This window comes from Mirounga angustirostris, unplaced genomic scaffold (assembly GCF_029215605.1).
Source record: "Mirounga angustirostris isolate CCGP_5_RB_7025 unplaced genomic scaffold, mMirAng1.0.hap1 SCAF_10, whole genome shotgun sequence".
NCBI lineage: Eukaryota > Metazoa > Chordata > Mammalia > Carnivora > Phocidae > Mirounga > Mirounga angustirostris.
Genome location: NW_026991718.1, coordinates 111,323,907 through 111,342,781, shown reverse-complemented (window position 1 = coordinate 111,342,781; position 18,875 = coordinate 111,323,907). Strand labels below are relative to the sequence as shown.

General features: G+C 47.8%; 1 protein-coding gene across 4 annotated transcripts in view; it reads left to right on the top strand.

The window, feature by feature from the left end:
* The window catches only part of HCK (HCK proto-oncogene, Src family tyrosine kinase), a 40,252-nt gene that overhangs the window by 5,485 nt on the left and 15,892 nt on the right, over positions 1-18,875 (top strand). Inside the window, exons 2-7 of one of the 4 annotated variants that reach the window (XM_054510037.1) lie at positions 10,417-10,475; positions 11,273-11,390; positions 14,204-14,246; positions 14,600-14,702; positions 15,492-15,590; positions 18,715-18,818. In XM_054510037.1, the coding sequence (XP_054366012.1) occupies positions 11,274-11,390; positions 14,204-14,246; positions 14,600-14,702; positions 15,492-15,590; positions 18,715-18,818 (466 nt within the window). In that variant the 5' untranslated portion in view covers positions 10,417-10,475; position 11,273. Of the gene's footprint in view, positions 1-9,497; positions 10,476-11,272; positions 11,391-14,203; positions 14,247-14,599; positions 14,703-15,491; positions 15,591-18,714; positions 18,819-18,875 lie in introns of those variants that run through there. The other 3 variants (XM_064572961.1, XM_045885553.3, XM_045885552.3) reach the window with 3 other exon arrangements.

Here is an 18,875-nt window from a genome sequence, read left to right as displayed (position 1 = left end):
CAGTGGAGGAGGGTTCCCCTTTATCCGCATCCCTGCCAACATCTGTCGTTTCCTGACTTGTTAATTTTAGCCATTCTGACTGGTGTGAGGTGGTATCTCACTGAGGTTTTGATTTGGATTTCCCTGATGCCGAGCGATATTGAGCACTTTTTCATGTGTCTGTTGGCCATTTGGATGTCTTCTTTGGAAAAATGTCTGTTCATGTCTTCTGCCCATTTCTTGATTGGATTCTTTGTTCTTTGGGTGTTGAGTTTGATGAGTTCTTTATAGATTTTGGATACTAGCCCTTTATCTGTATGTCATTTGCAAATATCTTCTCCCATTTTGTCGGTTGTCTTTTGGTTTTGTTGATTGTTTCCTTTGCTTTGCAAAAGCCTTTTATCTTGATGAAGTCCCAATAGTTCATTTTTGCCCTTGCTTCCCTTGCCTTTGGCGATGTTTCTAGGAAGAAGTTGCTGCGGCTGAGGTTGAAGAGGTTGCTGCCTGTGTTCTCCTTTAGGATTTTGATGGACTCCTGTCTCACATTGAGGTCTTTCAACCATTTGGAGTCTATTTTTGTGTATGGTGTAAGGAAATGGCCCAGTTTCATTCTTCTGCATGTGGCGATCCAATTTTCCCAACACCATTTGTTGAAGAGACTGTCTTTTTTCCATTGGACATTCTTTCCTGCTTTGTCGAAGATGAGTTGACCATAGAGTTGAGGGTCCATTTCTGGGCTCTCTATTCTGTTCCATTGATCTATGTGTCTGTTTTTGTGCCAGTACCATACTGTCTTGATGATGACAGCTTTGTAATAGAGCTGGAAGTCCGGAATTGTGATGCCGCCAGCTTTGCTTTTCTTTTTCAATATTCCTCTGGCTATGCGGGGTCTTTTCTGGTTCCATACAAATTTTAGGATTATTTGTTCCATTTCTTTGAAAAGAGTGGATGGTATTTTGATGGGGAGCAGGTGAAGCTTTGCAGGGGCTGCCCTGTAGACTACCCTGAGCTGTTGGTTTGCACCAGCTTTTCTTGGATTACTTTCCTCAAGTGGGTACCCCTGTAGGCCCCTAAGGCCATTTGAGTTTTCAAGTCCTGCCCCCCAGTCATGACAAGGCCTCTCCTTTTATAGAAAAGAATGTCAGGTCCAGAAAGGCTAAGTAGCTTTCCCGAAGTTATACAGCATGCTACCTGTACAATCTCTCTTAGCCTCCATCTTTCTAAACAACCCCCACAGCACTTTGATCCCCACCCCGTGTCTCCAATTTCCTCCACCCCGGGGCTGGGAGTTTTAGTATACTTCCAGGGGCCTGGGTAATGATGCACAAGAAACCCTTGCAAAATGCGCCTTGTTCTTGGCCGGTGCCTGTGGCCACACATGCCGCGCCCTCTGCGTGTCACTGCACCCTCCGAATGGCACTGCCCTGGGGCCTGCATTCCTGATACTACCCTAAGACACCCACCCAAGCTCTCACCATCACCCTGAAATCCTTTGGTCTGGGAGATTTAGGTGCAGCCAAGCAAATAGGAGACCTTTCCTCATCTCTGCCAGAGAAATGAAGAACCATAAATAGAGCGTGGTGACCTGAGTGTGAGTGCCCACATTGCCTCTTAGAAGCTGCGATGCATTTGGCAAATCCCCTCACTCTTTGAGTGTCAGATTCCTCGTCTGAAAAATGGGAATAAGGATATTACCTCCCAACTCACGTAGTACAAGTCCTTTGATGTCAACACACAAAAAACTGTACTCCATATTTTCTGCAGGCCTGTATGTCTTAGTTTAAGTTTCCTTAGAAGCAGACCCTAGAAAAGGTGCCATGTGCATTTACTATTTAGTCTGTTTGGGAGAGGATCCCAGAAACCCCTGGGAGGAGAGTGGGGAAGTGAGTCAGAAGAGAAGGCGGCCAATAAAAGCGTGTTATCAAGCCAGTCACTACGGTGGGCACTGGGAGATCACTTCCGCTGGGAGCCCTGGGAGCCAGTGAGTATGCACGGCAGGGGAGGGAACTTGGGAGCCAGTGAGCATGCGCGGCAGGCGAGGGCCTTGAGGTATTTATCCTCCTGCTCCTGTCAGTCACTGGTTGAAGGCTGCTCCTGCGGGATTTCTCTAGCACTTCCACTTAGCCAAGCTCAAGGGCGGAGCAGGTGCCAATGGCCACAGAGAAATCTCTCAGGCAAAGAAATACAGAGGCTGCCAGCCGGAGTGCTCTGAGACGGTAAAGGGCAGAGTGGTGGGTGGCGCACCGACAGATAGCCGTGCGTGCGTCCATAGGCATGTGAGTCAATGCAGAGGCAGCGGCGACCTGAGGGGGACGGGGTGGCCATGGAGAGCCTGTCAACGGAGTAATCCAAAGGCACCTTAGATCTATCTGTAAGGCTTTCCTTTTTAATAAGGACGATGTACTTACTGTCTCACCAGGTGATGGAAGGTAATTTAAAAAACAAAATACATACCCTCCAAAACAGAAAAGAAACTGAGACTCTGTCAAGTATAAAAAAGCAGCTGTCGAAAGGTCAGAACATGCGTTATTGCAGCTTCAAGGTTTCTATTTGTGGGGGACAGATTTGGGGGCAGCTGACCTTGGAGCATGATGGGAAATTAGAGTTAAATGTTGGCCCCCCCTGCCCTGTCTGAAGGGGGCAATCTCCACTCAGTTCCAGTCAAGGAGGGGCTTCATTCTTCTCCAAGCGGAGATGAAGAAACACGGATATCCCTTTCAGTTTAAACACACATTTATAACTTGTTTCAAATCAGGGCACCCAGGAAGCTGAAGGAGACTTCATTCAATTATTCAAGAATTTACCGAGCACCTACTGTGTCCTTGTTTTACACACTGAGATAGAGCAGTGCACAAAACAATCACTACCCTCATGTGTCTTACATTCCAAGGATGACAGATGATAAACAGATCCCTAGGTAATTTATTAGTGTTAGTTCAGGTCCTTTGAGAAGCAGACTCTCATCTCAGATTAAATATGCGAGAAATATATCAGCGTGAATGCATGTGGGGGCAACTAGGAGAGGCTAGGAGAGTCAGCACATGGCAAGGCATGTTGGACTCCAAATAAAGGAGAAAGGGAAGGAGGGAAGGAGGGCAGGAAGGAAGAAGTGAAGGAGAGGTGGAAGTATCTTAGACACCAGTGCAGCACCAAGGAAAGCTTGGCAAGTCTGTTGGAGAGCCCTTAGCCACAGCCTCCTGTCAGAGGTCCCACTGCTTCAATATCCCTGCCACATTCCATCACTGGCTGGAAACAGCCCATGGCAATAGTGATGATGGATGGCAGCTGGGGCCGTTGGTCAGTTCCACTCTCTGCTGTCGGAGATCCGAGAGGCCCATCTTCATGGCTGCCACATCAGCTGCGGGTAAAGCCATGAAGAATACAGCTGGGAAGGGCTAGAAAGTGATGGGAGCTGAGGGTGGGTGTTCCTATTCTTTTTTAAAGATTTTATTTATTTATTTGACAGAGAGAGACACAGCAAGAGAGGGAACACAAGCAGGGGGAGTGGGAGAGGGAGAAGCAGGCTTCCCATGGAGCAGGGAGCCTGATGAGGGGCTCGATGCCAGGTCCCTGGGATCATGACCTGAACCGAAGGCAGACGCTTAACGACTGAGCCACCTAGGCGCCCCGGGTGTTCCTATTCTTAACCAGGGTGATGAGGGAAGGCCTCTCGGAGCAAGTGAGATCTGCAAAGAGACTTGGGTGACGTGAAAGAGGCGTTTGGGGTGAAGAACATTCTAGAAAGTAGTATGTGCAATGGCCTGAGGTGGAAGCATGTTTGAGGAATTGAATAGAGAGAGGCTAGTGTGGCTGGAAAGGAAACATCAAAGGAGGATGGCAGGACTGCAGGGTTGGGGGAAGGCCAGATCATGGAGCCTTGTCAGCCACAGAGGGGTCTTGGGCTTTTATTCCAAGTGAGATGGGAGTCCCAGGAGTTGTTAAGCAGAGGAGGCATATGACCTGATTTATATTTTAAAAGGCTTGCTGGTCTATAAGAGGCAGAATGGGGATTCAAACCCGGCTCTTTGTGACATCAAATTGCATCCTATAGGTTCCCAAACTTGCCTGCCACGTGCTTACCTTAGAGATAAAATTATTCTAAGGAGGTTCACAATTGCTCTTGAATTCTGGACCTGGAGGTAACAACGAACATGCTAGGAATTGACTACATGTTTAGAACAAGTAGTTGACACACATGTATGTCAGAACCAGCCCTCTGGCTGAGTCAGGCGAATGACCAGAGGACTTGAGTTCCTCTTCAGCATGTTGCTCTGTCACTTGCTGTTGTGTAAACCAGGGCACAATGCTCACCCTCTCCGGGGTTGCTGTCCACCTGTATAATGAAGGTCTCTCCAACCCCTTCCTGTTTGCAAAGTCCAAGTTCTGAGCTCTTTGATCAGAAAGAAGCTGAGGGTCAGGAAAGGGGAGAGATGAGGAGTCAGGGGTGAGCCCCACATGTCCATTAGGAATAACAGTCACTTGGGGTGTTTAGGTGGTTCATTGAGAAAACAGTCAGGGAACCAGAGGAGGGGGATCCGTAGGGCTCTGCACACCTGGAAACTCTTCCGGAAACTGTCCCTGATGGGGGAAGACATTTTCTCCACCTCCATGGCTGAGCTGTACTGAGAGGGGAAAGTTCCTCTAATTGGACAGTCTTGAGCCCTGGGCCCCTGGAGGTCTACCTTCCTGAACTTCCTGTTTGGGTTCCTCATCCTCATCATGCAGTTCCCCACTGTAGCCTCTGGGGTTGACCCCAGTGGAGGATGAGAGGCAAGACAGCTGGTTTCTCATTCTACCTGCCACTGACCACCTGGGAAACCTCTCTGTCGTGGATTTCCATTTCCCCATCTGTAAAATGGGCTCTTAATTCTGGTCCTGCTGATTTCAGCCAAGTATGGTCAGGCCTGTAGAAGGTTGAACACAGTATATTTACTCCACAAATGTATAGGGAGGGCTTAATACATGCCAGACACTTTCTAAGCATGGCGTCAGTGCCATCAGCTTCTTGGGGTCCATATTCCATATCTCCTCACCTATTCTAATGGATCTAGTACCCTCTTCTCATCCATCAGAACCTACTATCTATGAAGTCTTTGCCATAAGCCATTTACACTTAGGTATGAATTACAATCCCTGGTAAGAATTTCCTCTGCATTGGGCAACACTCTTTGATGTTTAAGGAGGGCAGAAGTCCAACTCAAACTGGCCCATGTAGGAGAGGGAGATTATTGGGAAGTCCACAAACACATCCGCTTCAGGAAGGGCTGCAATGAAGGGCTTGCGAATCTGTGTTTCTCCATTTCTTGGTTCTGCTTTGCAACTCTTTTCCAGCCAAAAGCCAATGGATGACTCTTAATGTCCAGGATGGAGTCACGTGTCTACCTCTGCTTCTGTTACTATAACTCTGCTTGGTCAGACTTGGTCACAGACACCCCCCACGCCCACACACACACCTACAGACAGAAGTTGAAGTCAGTTCTACCCCAATCCATGAAATGAGGATGAGAGAGAGGTGGTTCCCAAAGGAGGACTGGGGAGCTGTTCTCGGAAAAAGGGGGAGCAGAGATTATGCAGGAAAGAACAATCATCCAACATCTTGCTTCATATTTGGATAAACTGAGGCTCACACAGTGAGCTTATGGCAGAGGCGAAACCAGAATCCAGCGCTCCTCAGCCCCAGCCCTCACAGGCCTCTGCTTGAGCCAAAAAGCTCCTTGAAAACCATCTTCTGCCCACTCCACAGGATGCCCAGGCAGCACCCTGGCCTCTCCCCCTTGAGTTTCACTCCGAGCATGCAGGAGGAGTCCCTGAGGCTCCACAGCCTGCATGGTGACCGTGGGAAGCACCCAGGGCAAATAAACTGACCTTTCTCATTTCCCTTCCGTGTAACGCCTGCAGAAGCTGAGGGGGCAAGGAGCGGGTTTCAGTTTCCAGGAGCTTCGCAGTGATCTGAGGAAGTGTCTTTGCCAGGGGTCAGCAGTTCTAAGCTAGTCTGGGACCAGGCAAGCAACTTCTGCTCTCAGAGCCTGGTTCTGAGTCACATTAGACAAGAATCATGTGTTCAGAGGTTTTAAAAAGCTTTTCACATCCCTGTCACCCAGGACCTCAGGCCATGCCTGAGAAGCAAGGGCCTCCTACTTCACAGGGCAGAAAATGCAGCTCAGGGGAAGTGACCTACCGAAGGTTACACAGCCAGCCAGTGGCAGAACCAGGATCGAAACCCAAGTATTCTGACCCCAAGTCCAACCCTCACTCCACTACATTAGTGGATCTCACATTTTAGGGTGTATAAGAAGCTCCTGAAGAATTATGAGAAATGCAGATTCCAGGCCCTCATCCCCAGAGATTCTGCTTCATTCAGTCCCAATTGTAGCCCAGGGATATGCAAGAAGCAGTGAGGACTATTTGGGTGCAAGCAGTAAAAATCCGATTCAAACTATCTTAGACAAAATTGAGAATTTATTTGCTCATAAACTGGAAAAATCCTGAGGTTGGCAAGTTTCAGGCATCACTGGATCCAGGTGTTCATACATGTCTTCAAGAATCACTCTGTCTCCATCGCTCAGCTCTGCTGACCTCTGTGATGGCTTCACACTAAGACCGTGCCTCCCTTCATGATGTGAGAACGACTCCCAAGTGCTCCAGTTCCCTACATCTACACCTACACCTACATCAGCTTATTCTTATAGAAATAGAGTGCCTTTTTCCTCATTTTCCCAGCAAAATCCCAGGGCCAATTCTGATGGCCTCAGTTGGGATCACACTCATACCTATAACTGAATCAACCACTGCTGGTTGTCAGGGGGACGTGGAATCCTGATTGGCCAGACCTGTATCAAGTTGTCAATCCCTAAAGGCAAGGGAGGGGTTAGCCTTCGAAAGCTCCTTGCATTGTGTGGAAGAAGGCTGATTTCTCAAGGAAAATCCAGGTGCTGTTATCAGAAGTGGGATGGATGCTGAGGAAGCAAGAGTAAATAGTGTTCACTGCTTCTCAACTAGAATGATCACACAAATCATCTGGACCTTGTTGAAATGCACATTCTGATTGGGGGCAGGCTGTGATTCTGCATTTCTTTTTTTTTTTTTTTAAGATTTTATTTATTTATTTATTTATTTGGGGGGAGGGAGGAGGAGCAGAGAGGAAGGGAAAGGGAGGGGGAAAGAATCTTCAGTAGACTCCTTGCTGAGCATGACCCAGATGCAGGGCTAATCTCTCAACCCTGAGATCATGACCTGAGCTGAAACCAAGAGTCGGACACTTAACCAACCGAGCCACCCAGGTGACCCTTTGGAACATTCTTGACTTTGACTAAAATCCTCCCCATTCTTCAAAACCCAAATGTTATCCTGCTGTTCATTATTATAAACAGGTTGCTTTTTCTATGAACATATTAACATACACATGTTAGTAGGAGAACCCAGATGTATTCATTTTACAAAAATGGCTTGATATTATATATCTTTTGAATTTTTTTTAAGATTTTATTTATTTATTTGACAGAGAGAGATACAGCGAGAGAAGGCACACAAGCAGGTGGAGTGGGAGAGGGAGAAGCAGGCTTCCCGCCGAGCAGGGAGCCCAATGTGGGGCTCGATCCCAGGACCCTGGGATCATGACCTGAGCCGAAGGCGGACGCTTAACGACTGAGCCACCCAGGCATCCCTGAAGTTTGTTTTTTTACTCATTAAGTGTCTTGGCGATCTTTGCACGGCTTTGACTGTCTTTGCCAAAATGTAACAGCTTCTTTGTGACTTTGGAACATAATTCTGTATGTTCAGTCTTCCCTTTTCAACTCAGTCCCTGGAACAGGAACCATGTCCTGATGCTTTTATTTTGGACTGATTACAGGCTCTGGGCATGCATTTATTCACTAATTGTGATTTAAGCTCCTACTATGTGCCAGGGAGATGCTAAGCCAAGCACTGAGGGACACAGGCAGGAGTAGGACCAGCCTCTGCTGTGCTGCAATGATGTAGACCTTCTGTGTCTACACTGTTGCGTTCAGCAGCTCCCAGCCACAGGTTGGCTATTGAGCACCTGAAACATGATGAGTCCTAAGGGAGATGGGCTATACCTCTAACATACACACTGGGATTGGAAGACTTGGTGTGCAAAAAACAAGTATAAAGTATCTCATTGGTAATTTTTTTAACATTTAAAAATGTCATTTATTATTTTTATTTTTAAGTAGACTCTCGGCCCAATGTGGGGCTTGAACTCACGACCCCAAGATCAAGAGTCGCACACTCTACTCACGGAGCCAGCCAGGTGCTCCTTAATTGATAATTTTTACACTGAGTACATGTTAAAAATTTTTGACATGTTAGGGAAAATAAATGTACCTTAAAATTAGTTCACTTATTTCTATTTACCTGGAAAAATATGTCTGTAGAAATTTTTAAATTATATACATGGCTCCCATTACATTTCCAGGTCTGGTGGTCACAAAAATGAGCATGTCTGAGGCCACGCCATGCCAAGCAGTGGAACAGTTCTCCTGGTTTAGGGGGACAGTCACATTTTATACAAATTTGACTCCTGCCAGTATATAACTTTTTTAAAATCATATTTTACTGTGCAAAAATTGAACTAATGGGAACTCCCTATTTTCAAAAGTCAACTTCTTGGGGCGCCTGGGTAGCTCAGTCAGTTAAGCATCTGACTCTTGATCTCAGCTCACGTCTTGATGTCAGGATTGGGAGTTCAAGCCCCACGCTCGGCTTCAGGCCTACTTAAAATAAATTAATTAATTAATAAAATAAAATAAAATACAAATAAAGAGTTAACTTCTTAAGTGTTGCTGTATCTCTAAATTCCTGGGTCAGAGGAATTGCAGTCTGTGTTTGCTTTATCCTCCAGGGCAGGTCCATGTTTGCTAGTAAACAGAATTGGTTATGGTTAACATTTCTATAGTGTTTGCTGTGTGCCAGGAACCTTTACATTTTTCAACTCATTCCGTGCTCACCACCACCCTGTGCGGTAGAACCCCAGCGTCCTTTCTCAGAGGTGGCCTTGGATCATGCATCAACATGAGGACAGCAGAGTCCCGTCGCTCAGGACCCTGTGCCCCTCTTGAATATGTAAATTGTTGGTATAAGTGATACTCAGTAGGTGCTCAGAGAAGCAGAAGGAGCTGCCTTGCATCACACAGCAGTGTCCTTCCCAACACATTCTTATATAATCAAAAAAATATGAAATGTAATATGATTGTATGCCATACAGAACCACACAATATGCTGTCTTATTTCCAGAACTGTAATACCCATTTATCACAAGTCAAAGAGAGGTGTTTTAAATGCATATAAGTACATTATAAAGCAGTGATTAATTGTGATAATTTTTCAAATTAATGATCCAGCACTCTGGGAGTCTGAAGAAGTTCCTTATTTTATTCACAACGGGCAAATGAAGCAGAAACCGCTTAAGTCTTGAAGTGGTAAATTGTTGCCAATTCCCACAAGGACAGACAAAAACATCCTTGTGAATAAAAAGAATCTTTTAAAAAAATAACTCCCCTAAGCCTAGAAATATGTATTTTTTTTTCTTAAACCACAAACATGTGTTTAACAAGATAAGAAAACTGAGTTCTGATTTAGAAGAGAATTACAATTGTGTAGAGCTGAGGAAAAACAATTACTCTCTCATGTGGCTGCTTGTGGCTCATCTTCTCAGCAAGTACATGTGAGCATTTTGAGAGGGGAAATAAAACATTTCTGCCACTTTTGCAATTAAGTTTTGACTCTGAACTGAATAAACATGTTTTCTTTAAGTATCTTTAAATTTCATGAACCCATCGACAAAGTCTGTCAGCTTTACCTCCAAAATGTCCCCCTGAATCTGTCCATTGCTTACCTCCCTGGTGGTCACCACCCCTGGGCCAGGCCACCAGGATCTCATGCCTGGACCCCTGCGGTGGACCAGGTTCCCTGCCCTGCCTCCTAGAGTCCCTACTCCACCCAGCAGCCATTATTTGAAATGCAAATGAATCCCATCATTCTCCTGCCTAAAACTTTCCAGGTTTCCCATCATCTTTAGAATCAAATCCAGATTCCTCCTTGGCTGTAAAAGATGTGGCAGCCTTGTCCCAAACCACACTCCTCTTCCCTGCCTGTGACCTCCAGCCACACCAGCCTCCTTTTAGTACCTCATTCTCTCCAAGCACATTCCAGCCTCAGGGCCTTTGCTCTTGCTGTTCCCTCTGCCTGGAACACTGTTCCCTCACTGTGTTACATGACAGGCTCCTTTGTGCCATTTGGGTACCAGGTCTGACGTCACCTCCTCAGAGAAGCCTTCCCCAATCACCCTGTCTAAAAAAGCCCTGCAATGTTGTTTCCTATCACATCCTTGATGATTGTCCTCACACTTTTCACTAACTAAACTTATCTTGTTATGTATTTTTTACCTGTTTATTGTCTGTGTCTCCCATTCATCCCCAGGGTGAGCTCCATAACGGCATGAACTGGCTTATCTTATTCATGGTGTAGAAGAGTGCTCAGTAAGTGTTTACTGAGTAAACAAAGGAATGAATGACCAAATAAACTTATGAGAGAAAGAAGGAAGAAAGAAAAAGAGAGGGAGGGAGGAAGGAAACTATTATAAGGCAGTTATAAAATGATACAAGGAAGATGATGCCTTGACTATTATTTAGCTAGATTGTTTGAGCCATATTATGTGACCTCATCTTGGTCATTTAATATAAAATGGTAATTTATTACATGATAGTATAGTTTCACTTTACTGTTTGCTCTGAGTCCCACGCTGTGCTAAGTATTTCCCTGCCTACATGTTTTCTCATCCTTCCAACACCCTGCGAGTATGTTGTATTATTATTATCCCCACTTTGCTGATGAGGAACTGAGACTGAGGAGTAGGGTGAGTGATGAGTGAGGTGTTGGTGGGGTGGAGGGGTAAAGTGTCAACTCAAGGCTTTCTGATCCCAGAACCTGTGGTAACTACCACCCACTCTGCTCCAAGGCTCTGCATGTTGAATTTTTATCATCCTCATGATTTATTCTCTGAATAAACTCCCTATTGCAGGGGTCCTTGGTAGCATGACTATGACAACTTGTCAGCTCTGTGTGGGTATGTGGCAGACAAGGACGTGGGGAAGCCCAGAGGTGGCAAGGGTGGACTGAGTGGGCTTGGCAGGGGCGGTGGGTGGGGAGGGGTAGGGGGAGACAGGGTAGGGCAGAGGGAGCCAGCCTGAGGGCAGGGGACCTGGAACCCAGCATCTAGGACTCCCTGTGTGGGGCTCTGGGCAAGCCAAGCTCACTTCCCTTATCTCTGATGCAGGATGGGGTGCATGAAGTCCAAATTCCTCCAGGACAGAGGCAAGATCTCAAAAACCGAGTCCAGCACCAACCCACACAGCCCTGTGTATGTGCCAGATCCCACGTCTGCAAGCAAGTGGGTGAGTGGGGGCAAGAAAGGGGTTTGGCCGCCTGAGGGGCTGCCCCATGCTGTCCCAAATTGCCCTAACAGCCTCCTGTTTTCCCAGCCGTCAGCAGGGTATGTTTGGGGTGACGTGGAGCTGGCCCGTCACCAACAGTGTGCCCTATCTCTCTGGAATACATCTGCACCAAGGACCTGGGGCAATGACATCACTCCTCCTTGTCTGGCTGCCCAGGCCTTGGCCCCTCCGCCCAGGCTCCAGGGACCAGGTCCTGGTGGGCAGGGCAGAAGCCCCGAGCCTGGGCAGTAGCACGAGCAGTGCTGAGAGTAGTCAGTGACCTGACCAGTAACAACAACAGTCGAAGTAGTGATGGTAATGGTAGTATTAGTGCTATAGCAATAACCATAGTAACAATTGTAACAGCAAGATCTGCGGGAGTATAATGGCAAACGCAGGTGCAGTTAATGGCAAGCGCAGGTGCAGTTAATGGCAAGCGCAGGTGCAGTAAGTAAGAGAAGTAGTCACGCCAGTAGAGGTATTTGCTTACTTATCCTCTACTTACTCGGGGCTCACGACGGATCACGCACTGTCCTAAGTGCTCTATGGTTATCAACACCTTAAAGCCTCACGGTAATCCTAGGTCTCAATTTTTATTACACAGGTGAGACACAGAGTTTAATAACGTGCTGAAGGCCGTACGGGTAGTGAGGGGTAGGGTCAGGATTCAAACTTGGGCCGTGCAAGTGCCAAAGTACCAGGGGTTGGAGCAGGAGAAACAGAGGCGGAAGGCAAATGCTAATGAGGAACCGCAATCAGGGCGGTACTCGTGGTGATAATGGGGGTCACAGTTGCCACGGCGGCAGGGCCCCTGGGACTGCAGTCGTGAGAGTGATAGAAGAGAGGCTGTGGCAGCAACAGTAACAGAACCAGGAGTGGTGGTGACGGTACTATAGTTGCAGGAATGGCTGTAATAATCGGCTATCCTCTAGGCACTGGGGCGAGGCGCTTCTACACCGTTAGTCCTCACCAAAAGCTGTGAGGCAACAGTTACGCCACTGTGACTGTGACTAAGGCTCAAAGAGGTGAAATGCCTCCCCGGGGCCACACAGCTGGGAACAGCAGAACTGGGTCTTTCTTTCTTTCTTTTTTTTTTTTTTTAAAGATTTTATTTATTTATTTGACAGAGAGAGACACAGTGAGAGAGGGAACACAAGCAGGGGGAGTGGGAGAGGGAGAAGCAGGCTCCCCACTGAGCAGGGAGCCTGATGCGGAACTCGATCCCAGGACCCTGGGATCATGACCTGAGCCGAAGGCAGCCGCTTAACCGACTGAGCCACCCAGGCGCCCAGAACTGGGTCTTTCTAACCCCGAGGCTAGGGTGCTCTCTCCTTCCAGGGCAGGCCCTTAGAAAGTTCTTCCTCAGATTGAAAGGAGGCCTATTGTCTCATAACCCTGACCCCTTGTTCCCAAACCTACCCCTTAGTCCCGCACCAAATACAGCCACTCCCTTTGCCCCAGGACAACCACTAGAGAATGAAGGCAAAGATCTTATCCCAACCCACCCATTCCTTCCAAATCATCTTTTCACACGACATGGGTTCCTGGCCTCTCTCCATTCTGCTTGCCCTTCTCCAGGCATGATGTCTAGAACAGGGTTAATTTTGGGAATGGGGGGGGCAGTGGAATTGTCACCTCCCTCCCTCTGACACTTGACCTCTATTAATACATCCTGAGATGATATGAGCTTCTCACACCAGTGATGTCCTGAACTGACATCCTAAACCCTTAGTCACTCATAGATGTGTTCTCTCTCCTAACCTGCATGGCCCTGGGCCCTTTCTGTGGCCAGGGCTCCAGGTTCTCCAAGGCCTTCTTAGCTTGACACCAGTAGGAAACAGAGGGTTTTCTCCCACCAGTTTTTGGTTGTCTTCTGAGCATCATATTTAAGGGATGCTCTTATCAGCCATTTGTCGTTCTCCTGCAGGGCATTAGTTCAGTGGTAAGTTAGTAAGTGTTGCTCAGAGAAAGGGTTCCCAGGCCAAATCAGTTTACAAAATACTGGACAAAACAGGCTCCTTCCCTGTGGGAGTCCTCAGAGCTTTATGAATCTTAATGGGCTTTGTGGATCTCCCCCCAAAAAGACAAACTTCTCATTGTTTCCCATACCTGTTTCTCTAAGTTTACTTAAGTGTGCAACATGCAAACACATTCCCCTTGAAAAGAAAAATCACAAATTACAGTGAAAGCTACAGTTTCTTCTGACCAATGTCCTGCTCACACACATAGAGTTTGTGTCCACAGAACGTATTTAGGATGTGTGTGTACGTGTTCTCTATGGATCGTGTTTCTCATTCTGAAGAACTAGCTTTGTTCACTCAACAGTGTATCTTTAAGGCCTAGTTGTGCTGGGAATGAAGCTCCACTTCCCTGAGGGCTGCTGGATCACCACGTGTAGGCATCAGATCCCTTCTGGATGATCACTTAGGGTCCTTCATATACATAATGGAGGCTTTATGCATGGAACATGTTGGTAGACCTACAGCTTCTTCAAACATATCTTAGAAAACACTGACCTGGACCAACCCCCTCACATATGTCAAGGGAGGCCCCCAGTATGTCCAAGGCCAAGGCCACAACCCAAGAGACCTGGATCTTTGTGGTGTCCCTCATGGGCTCTGTGACCTCACATATGTCCCCAGCCCTCTCAAATCCTCCTCCCATGACACACAGGGCTGGGATGAGATACTCTTGGGTGTCCGTTTTGACACAGACCTTCTGTGGCTCCCCACACACTATTAGATTCATCCCCTTCTCCCATTTCTTCCCCACAGCATCCTGACAACAGCAACAACAACCCACCAGGGTCCACAGATGGTAAGTATTTGGCAAACGTAATGTGGTGAAGTCTTGTGTCATGTAGAGGGTTAGGTTAGGTGCTTCGAGATTAAGGCAAAAATCCCAAACAGTCAAAATCACCCTTGCAAATCTTTTAAATTGCTCCCAAAGTACTTTGTACAGGCTATTTTGTTTCTATTACACTGTCTACTAATGCAAACCTTTAGCTTTAAACTCTAGAATCGCACCCCACATGGCAAAATCCTTATTTATACCATGAAACAGACATGTCAGTGGGTCCAGGGCTGGGTGCCAGTTGTTGGGATAGAAAACACCCAGAACCGTGGTGGTGCTCAGATAAAGCCTCACCATCCCACGTGTCTCTCTCCCAGCAGGTCCTGATGACATCGTTGTGATTGCCCTTTATGATTATGAGGCCATTCACCATGAAGACCTCAGTTTCCAGAAGGGAGATCAGATGGTGGTCCTGGAAGAGTGAGTCTCTATCCCACTCCTAAGTCATAGCTACCTCCAATACTCAATCATGCTCTCTTTTGTGTGTCAATAAAGAACACACATAGACTATCTTATACTAGAGGGTAAATGGCTGATAAGAATCATAATAGAGGATGAAGGGTTTGCTGTTAACCTGGACGAGAGCCACAACAAAGGAGCTTGTGTACTTACTAGCAGTGCACATCCAGGCAACAGTGAACAGGTGAAAGTACTTTCTCAGGGAGGCCTTCCTCGGGCTCCTGTAATTAAACTACAGGTTTATCTGTAGACCAGACCCTGCGGAGGTACCTTTGCATTCACAGATCTCTGGATCTCGAAGTTTCCTACCTCCAGTCCCCTATAGTCTTCACCCTCCATGTAGTGTCACTGTGTGCTGGGGCTCAAAAATGGGAGTGGTGATGCTTGGTCACACCACTCTCTGTGGCTGTTAGCCCAAATGAGTCTGCCATGGGCACAGGACCCCATACCCTAAGTATGGACCACTGCAAGTCCGGGGGAAGAGTGGGGCCAGAGGCCTAGGGCTGTGGGCTATGAATGCAGGGACGGGGCTTGATTCTAGACCCTCGGATGCACAGTGGGGACTGTTATAAAGATCCCTACCCTAATGATGGAGTGCGTGCTGGGGGCTGGGACCGTGGTGACCCTGCCTCTTACCCTATCTGCTTCCTGGGTTTGGGGGGGGAGGTATTCTAGGCCAAGGATGGGGGGCCCAGGAGGACCAGGGGATTCCCTCTGCTCCCTGACTCCTTTGCTCTCTCCTGTCCTCAGGTCTGGGGAATGGTGGAAGGCTCGATCCCTGGCCACCCGGAAAGAAGGCTATATCCCAAGCAACTACGTTGCCCGCGTTGACTCTCTGGAGACAGAGGAGTAAGTATTCCATTTTTCCTGCCCCACAGAAGGAAAATCCGGTTTGTTCCTGCCTCGGGGCTCTGGCACTCACTGTCTCCCCTGCATGACACACTCTTCCTAGGGGTCTGCTCTTGCCTGGCTCCTTCTCACCCTTCAGGTCTCAGGCCACCGCCCTAAGGCGGATCCCCTGTGGGGATCTCTCGTGGAGACCTGTTTTGTTCCCTTCTGAACACTTCTCGCTAGCAAGAACAATCTTGTTTCTGTGGTTGCTCACACCTTCACTGCCTGTGTCCCCCCACTAGGTGGGAGCATTTGAGGACAGGGACCTTGTCTGTCTGCCAGGGCATCCTCAGCACAGGCCGGCCTGCAGTAGGTGCTCAATACATATTTGTTGACTGAAGGATATGGTCACACCAAAGAGGGTCTTCTGAGAGGCGAGCCAGCCCACACCTGGTCAGCCATCCCTCATTTGGTTCATTCAGTAAATATGTGCCCGCCCATCACCAAGCCCTGTGCCAGACAGGGGACTACCTGTGCCCTCAGAGAGCTCCCTGTAACACGGCAGGCTAGGCTGCAGGTTCTCCTCTGTGTCTAGGTTGACTCTGAAAACATAAACAGTTATAGGGCATTCATGCATCCGTCCCATCACCCAACAGACATTTGTTGAGCACCCAGCAGCCCTGTTCCAGGGACACAAGGTGACCCAGGATTGCTCCCTGGGGATGTTCACAGCGTGGTGGGCGAGATTGGCCAAGCTACGGGGCGATGACAGATCCCGTTCACAAGCAGCCATTCAAAAAGTTAAGAAATGGCGGTCCCTATAGTTTTCTCTCTTCTTCCTCCTCCCTCTGGCTCAATGGTGTTGAGGGTTTGAAATGCTGACCTATTAAAAATTAAAATGTTTGGGCTTTCCCCATCTTAAAGTCATGCCCTTCTTAGTGCACATGAAACCTCTTTGCTATGTGAAGTTGGCCCCTCTGTGGCGGTGAGGAAGGCCCCTCTCCCACCTCTGATCCTGGACCACCCCCTAACACACCCCCTACACGCGGCAGGCGGGGCTTGGTTCCTTCTTACTCGTTCTAGGCTTTCTCTTGGGGCATCCAGTGCTCTGCTCCCAGACTCCAGGATCTGAACACTCACAGAATGCCCACACCCCACCTTTCCCAGCAGCCTTAGAGGAGGCACCTGCTGGTGGTACTCCTCAAGGCAGCATTCTTGCTAAATGGAAAAGGCAGGGTGCAGACAACATGTATCATGGGCTATCATTTGTGAACAAAGGTCATTTCTCGGTCTTGAGTACATCACCATCACCTGGAGGGCTGGTTAAAATGCTGGTTTCTGGGCCCTGCTCCTCAACTGTCTGATTCATAATTTGCATTTCTAACAAGTTCTCAGGTGAGGCTGATGCTGCTGATCCAGGGACTCACCTTGAAAACCACTGACCTAAACAGACATCGGGCTTGCCGAGTGCACTCACGGTTCTTGAGTCTGCATCAAGGAGCCGCCAGCAGAGGGTGCCTTGGGGGAGGGTGGGCAGGGCATTGGAAAGGAAGGGGGGGGGTGGGGAGGAATCTTCCTCCCCCTCCCTGAAGTAGACAACACTTTGTTTCAAAATGCAAATAGTGGGGAAGGACATAGAACAGAGTGAAAAGTCTTCCTTCCACCCTATCCCCAACCAGCCACTTCCCTCCCCAGAAGCAACCAGTTTCTTATGAGTCTTCCCAAATGCTTAATACTTGTGTAAGAAAATACATATATCTCCCTTTATTTTACACCAGTGGCAGTTACTACACACACCGTCCTGCACCTTCCTTGTACAGGCTCAGTGTCCATCATGCAGACGCCCTACCGTCCCCTCTTAGTGGTCACAGAAACTGCTTCCAGTCCTGGGCTATAGTGACTCTCCTTGTGTATCTGTCATTTCTTCCTTGTGCAAAATCCCTGGGACAACTTCCCAGGGGTGGGATTGCCAGGGAGACAGCTCTTACCATGTACCCCGTTATATTGCTTGAATATTTCACCATAGCACAAATCAGTTCAAAAATGAAAGCAGGGAAGGCAGGTGGGCAGTGTCCCATGGTGACGAAGAGTGTGGGTTCCAGAGTTAGATCGCCTGGACTTGAATCCTGCCTCCACTACTTCCTAGCTATATGACACCAGTCAAGTAACTTGCTCTCTCTGTTCCTCAGTTTCCCCATCTATAAAATGGGGATAATAAGGGCCATAATTCCATACAGTTGTTGGGTGGATAACAAGAACTTGATGAGTGTTAGCTGTCTTTCTCCCCTAGTTGATACAGAGGAAACAGAGGCCCAAAGAGGGAGAGTGACTTGCTCAAGGTCACATAGCAGATTTGTGGCAGGTGCAACCCAGCTGACCTTAGGTCTGGGACGTTTTCCATTACAGCACACGAACCACTCCTCACCCTGCTGAGGGTAGGAATGGATTTGGCTGCTGCTGCAGCTTGGGCTTTTCCACTCAACATCCCAAACATTCAGGGAGAAAAATGAAAAGGTCCAAGTATAAAATTATTGAAATCTCACATTTTAGCTTGAAAATTCATGTTGACTTTGTATTCAACTTTGTACACACAGAAGAGGATACATTGTAAAGTTTACAAAGTTCAGGCCCCCACTCCCATGGACGTCTGAGACCCTGAGAGGATGCTCATGTGTACCTCTGAAATTGGCAAAAGCAAGATTTTGACCACAGTTGGTTAAGACTGCTGTATCTTACCAGTCAGTTTTTCTATCCATCACCATATCCCTCACATTGGGTGGCAATGAAATGACCCATGGGCATTTTGTATTGTAATGCTGTACTCTTTTTCTCTAAAAAAAAGTTTTTTCTTCTTCTTCTTCTTTTTTTTTTTTACAGTTTTTTTTGGGGGAAATCTTTCTTTTGGCATTATTTTTCTTAAAGAAAGCTCCCCAAACTGCATAAGTTTCCATCTCAGCAAACTGAATTCACTCCTGGTAAAATGTCTGTTTCCGTATCAAAAGAATGGTTATTTTTCCCAAAAGAATCTTGTGGGAAAATCGATGCTACAGGAAGCCAGGCTCTCAGTCTCTTGGTGCCCGGTGTGAACGGGGCAGGACCCCCTACCCCAGGTTCACACGCTGCTCCCGCCCCTCTCCACCAGGTGGTTCTTCAAGGACATCAGCCGGAAGGATGCAGAGCGCCAACTCCTGGCCCCGGGCAACGTGCTGGGCTCCTTCCTGATCCGGGACAGCGAGACCACCAAAGGTGATGCCAGCCTTGCCCACCCTGCCCCACCCTGCAGGGGTACCTTAGGCATGACTG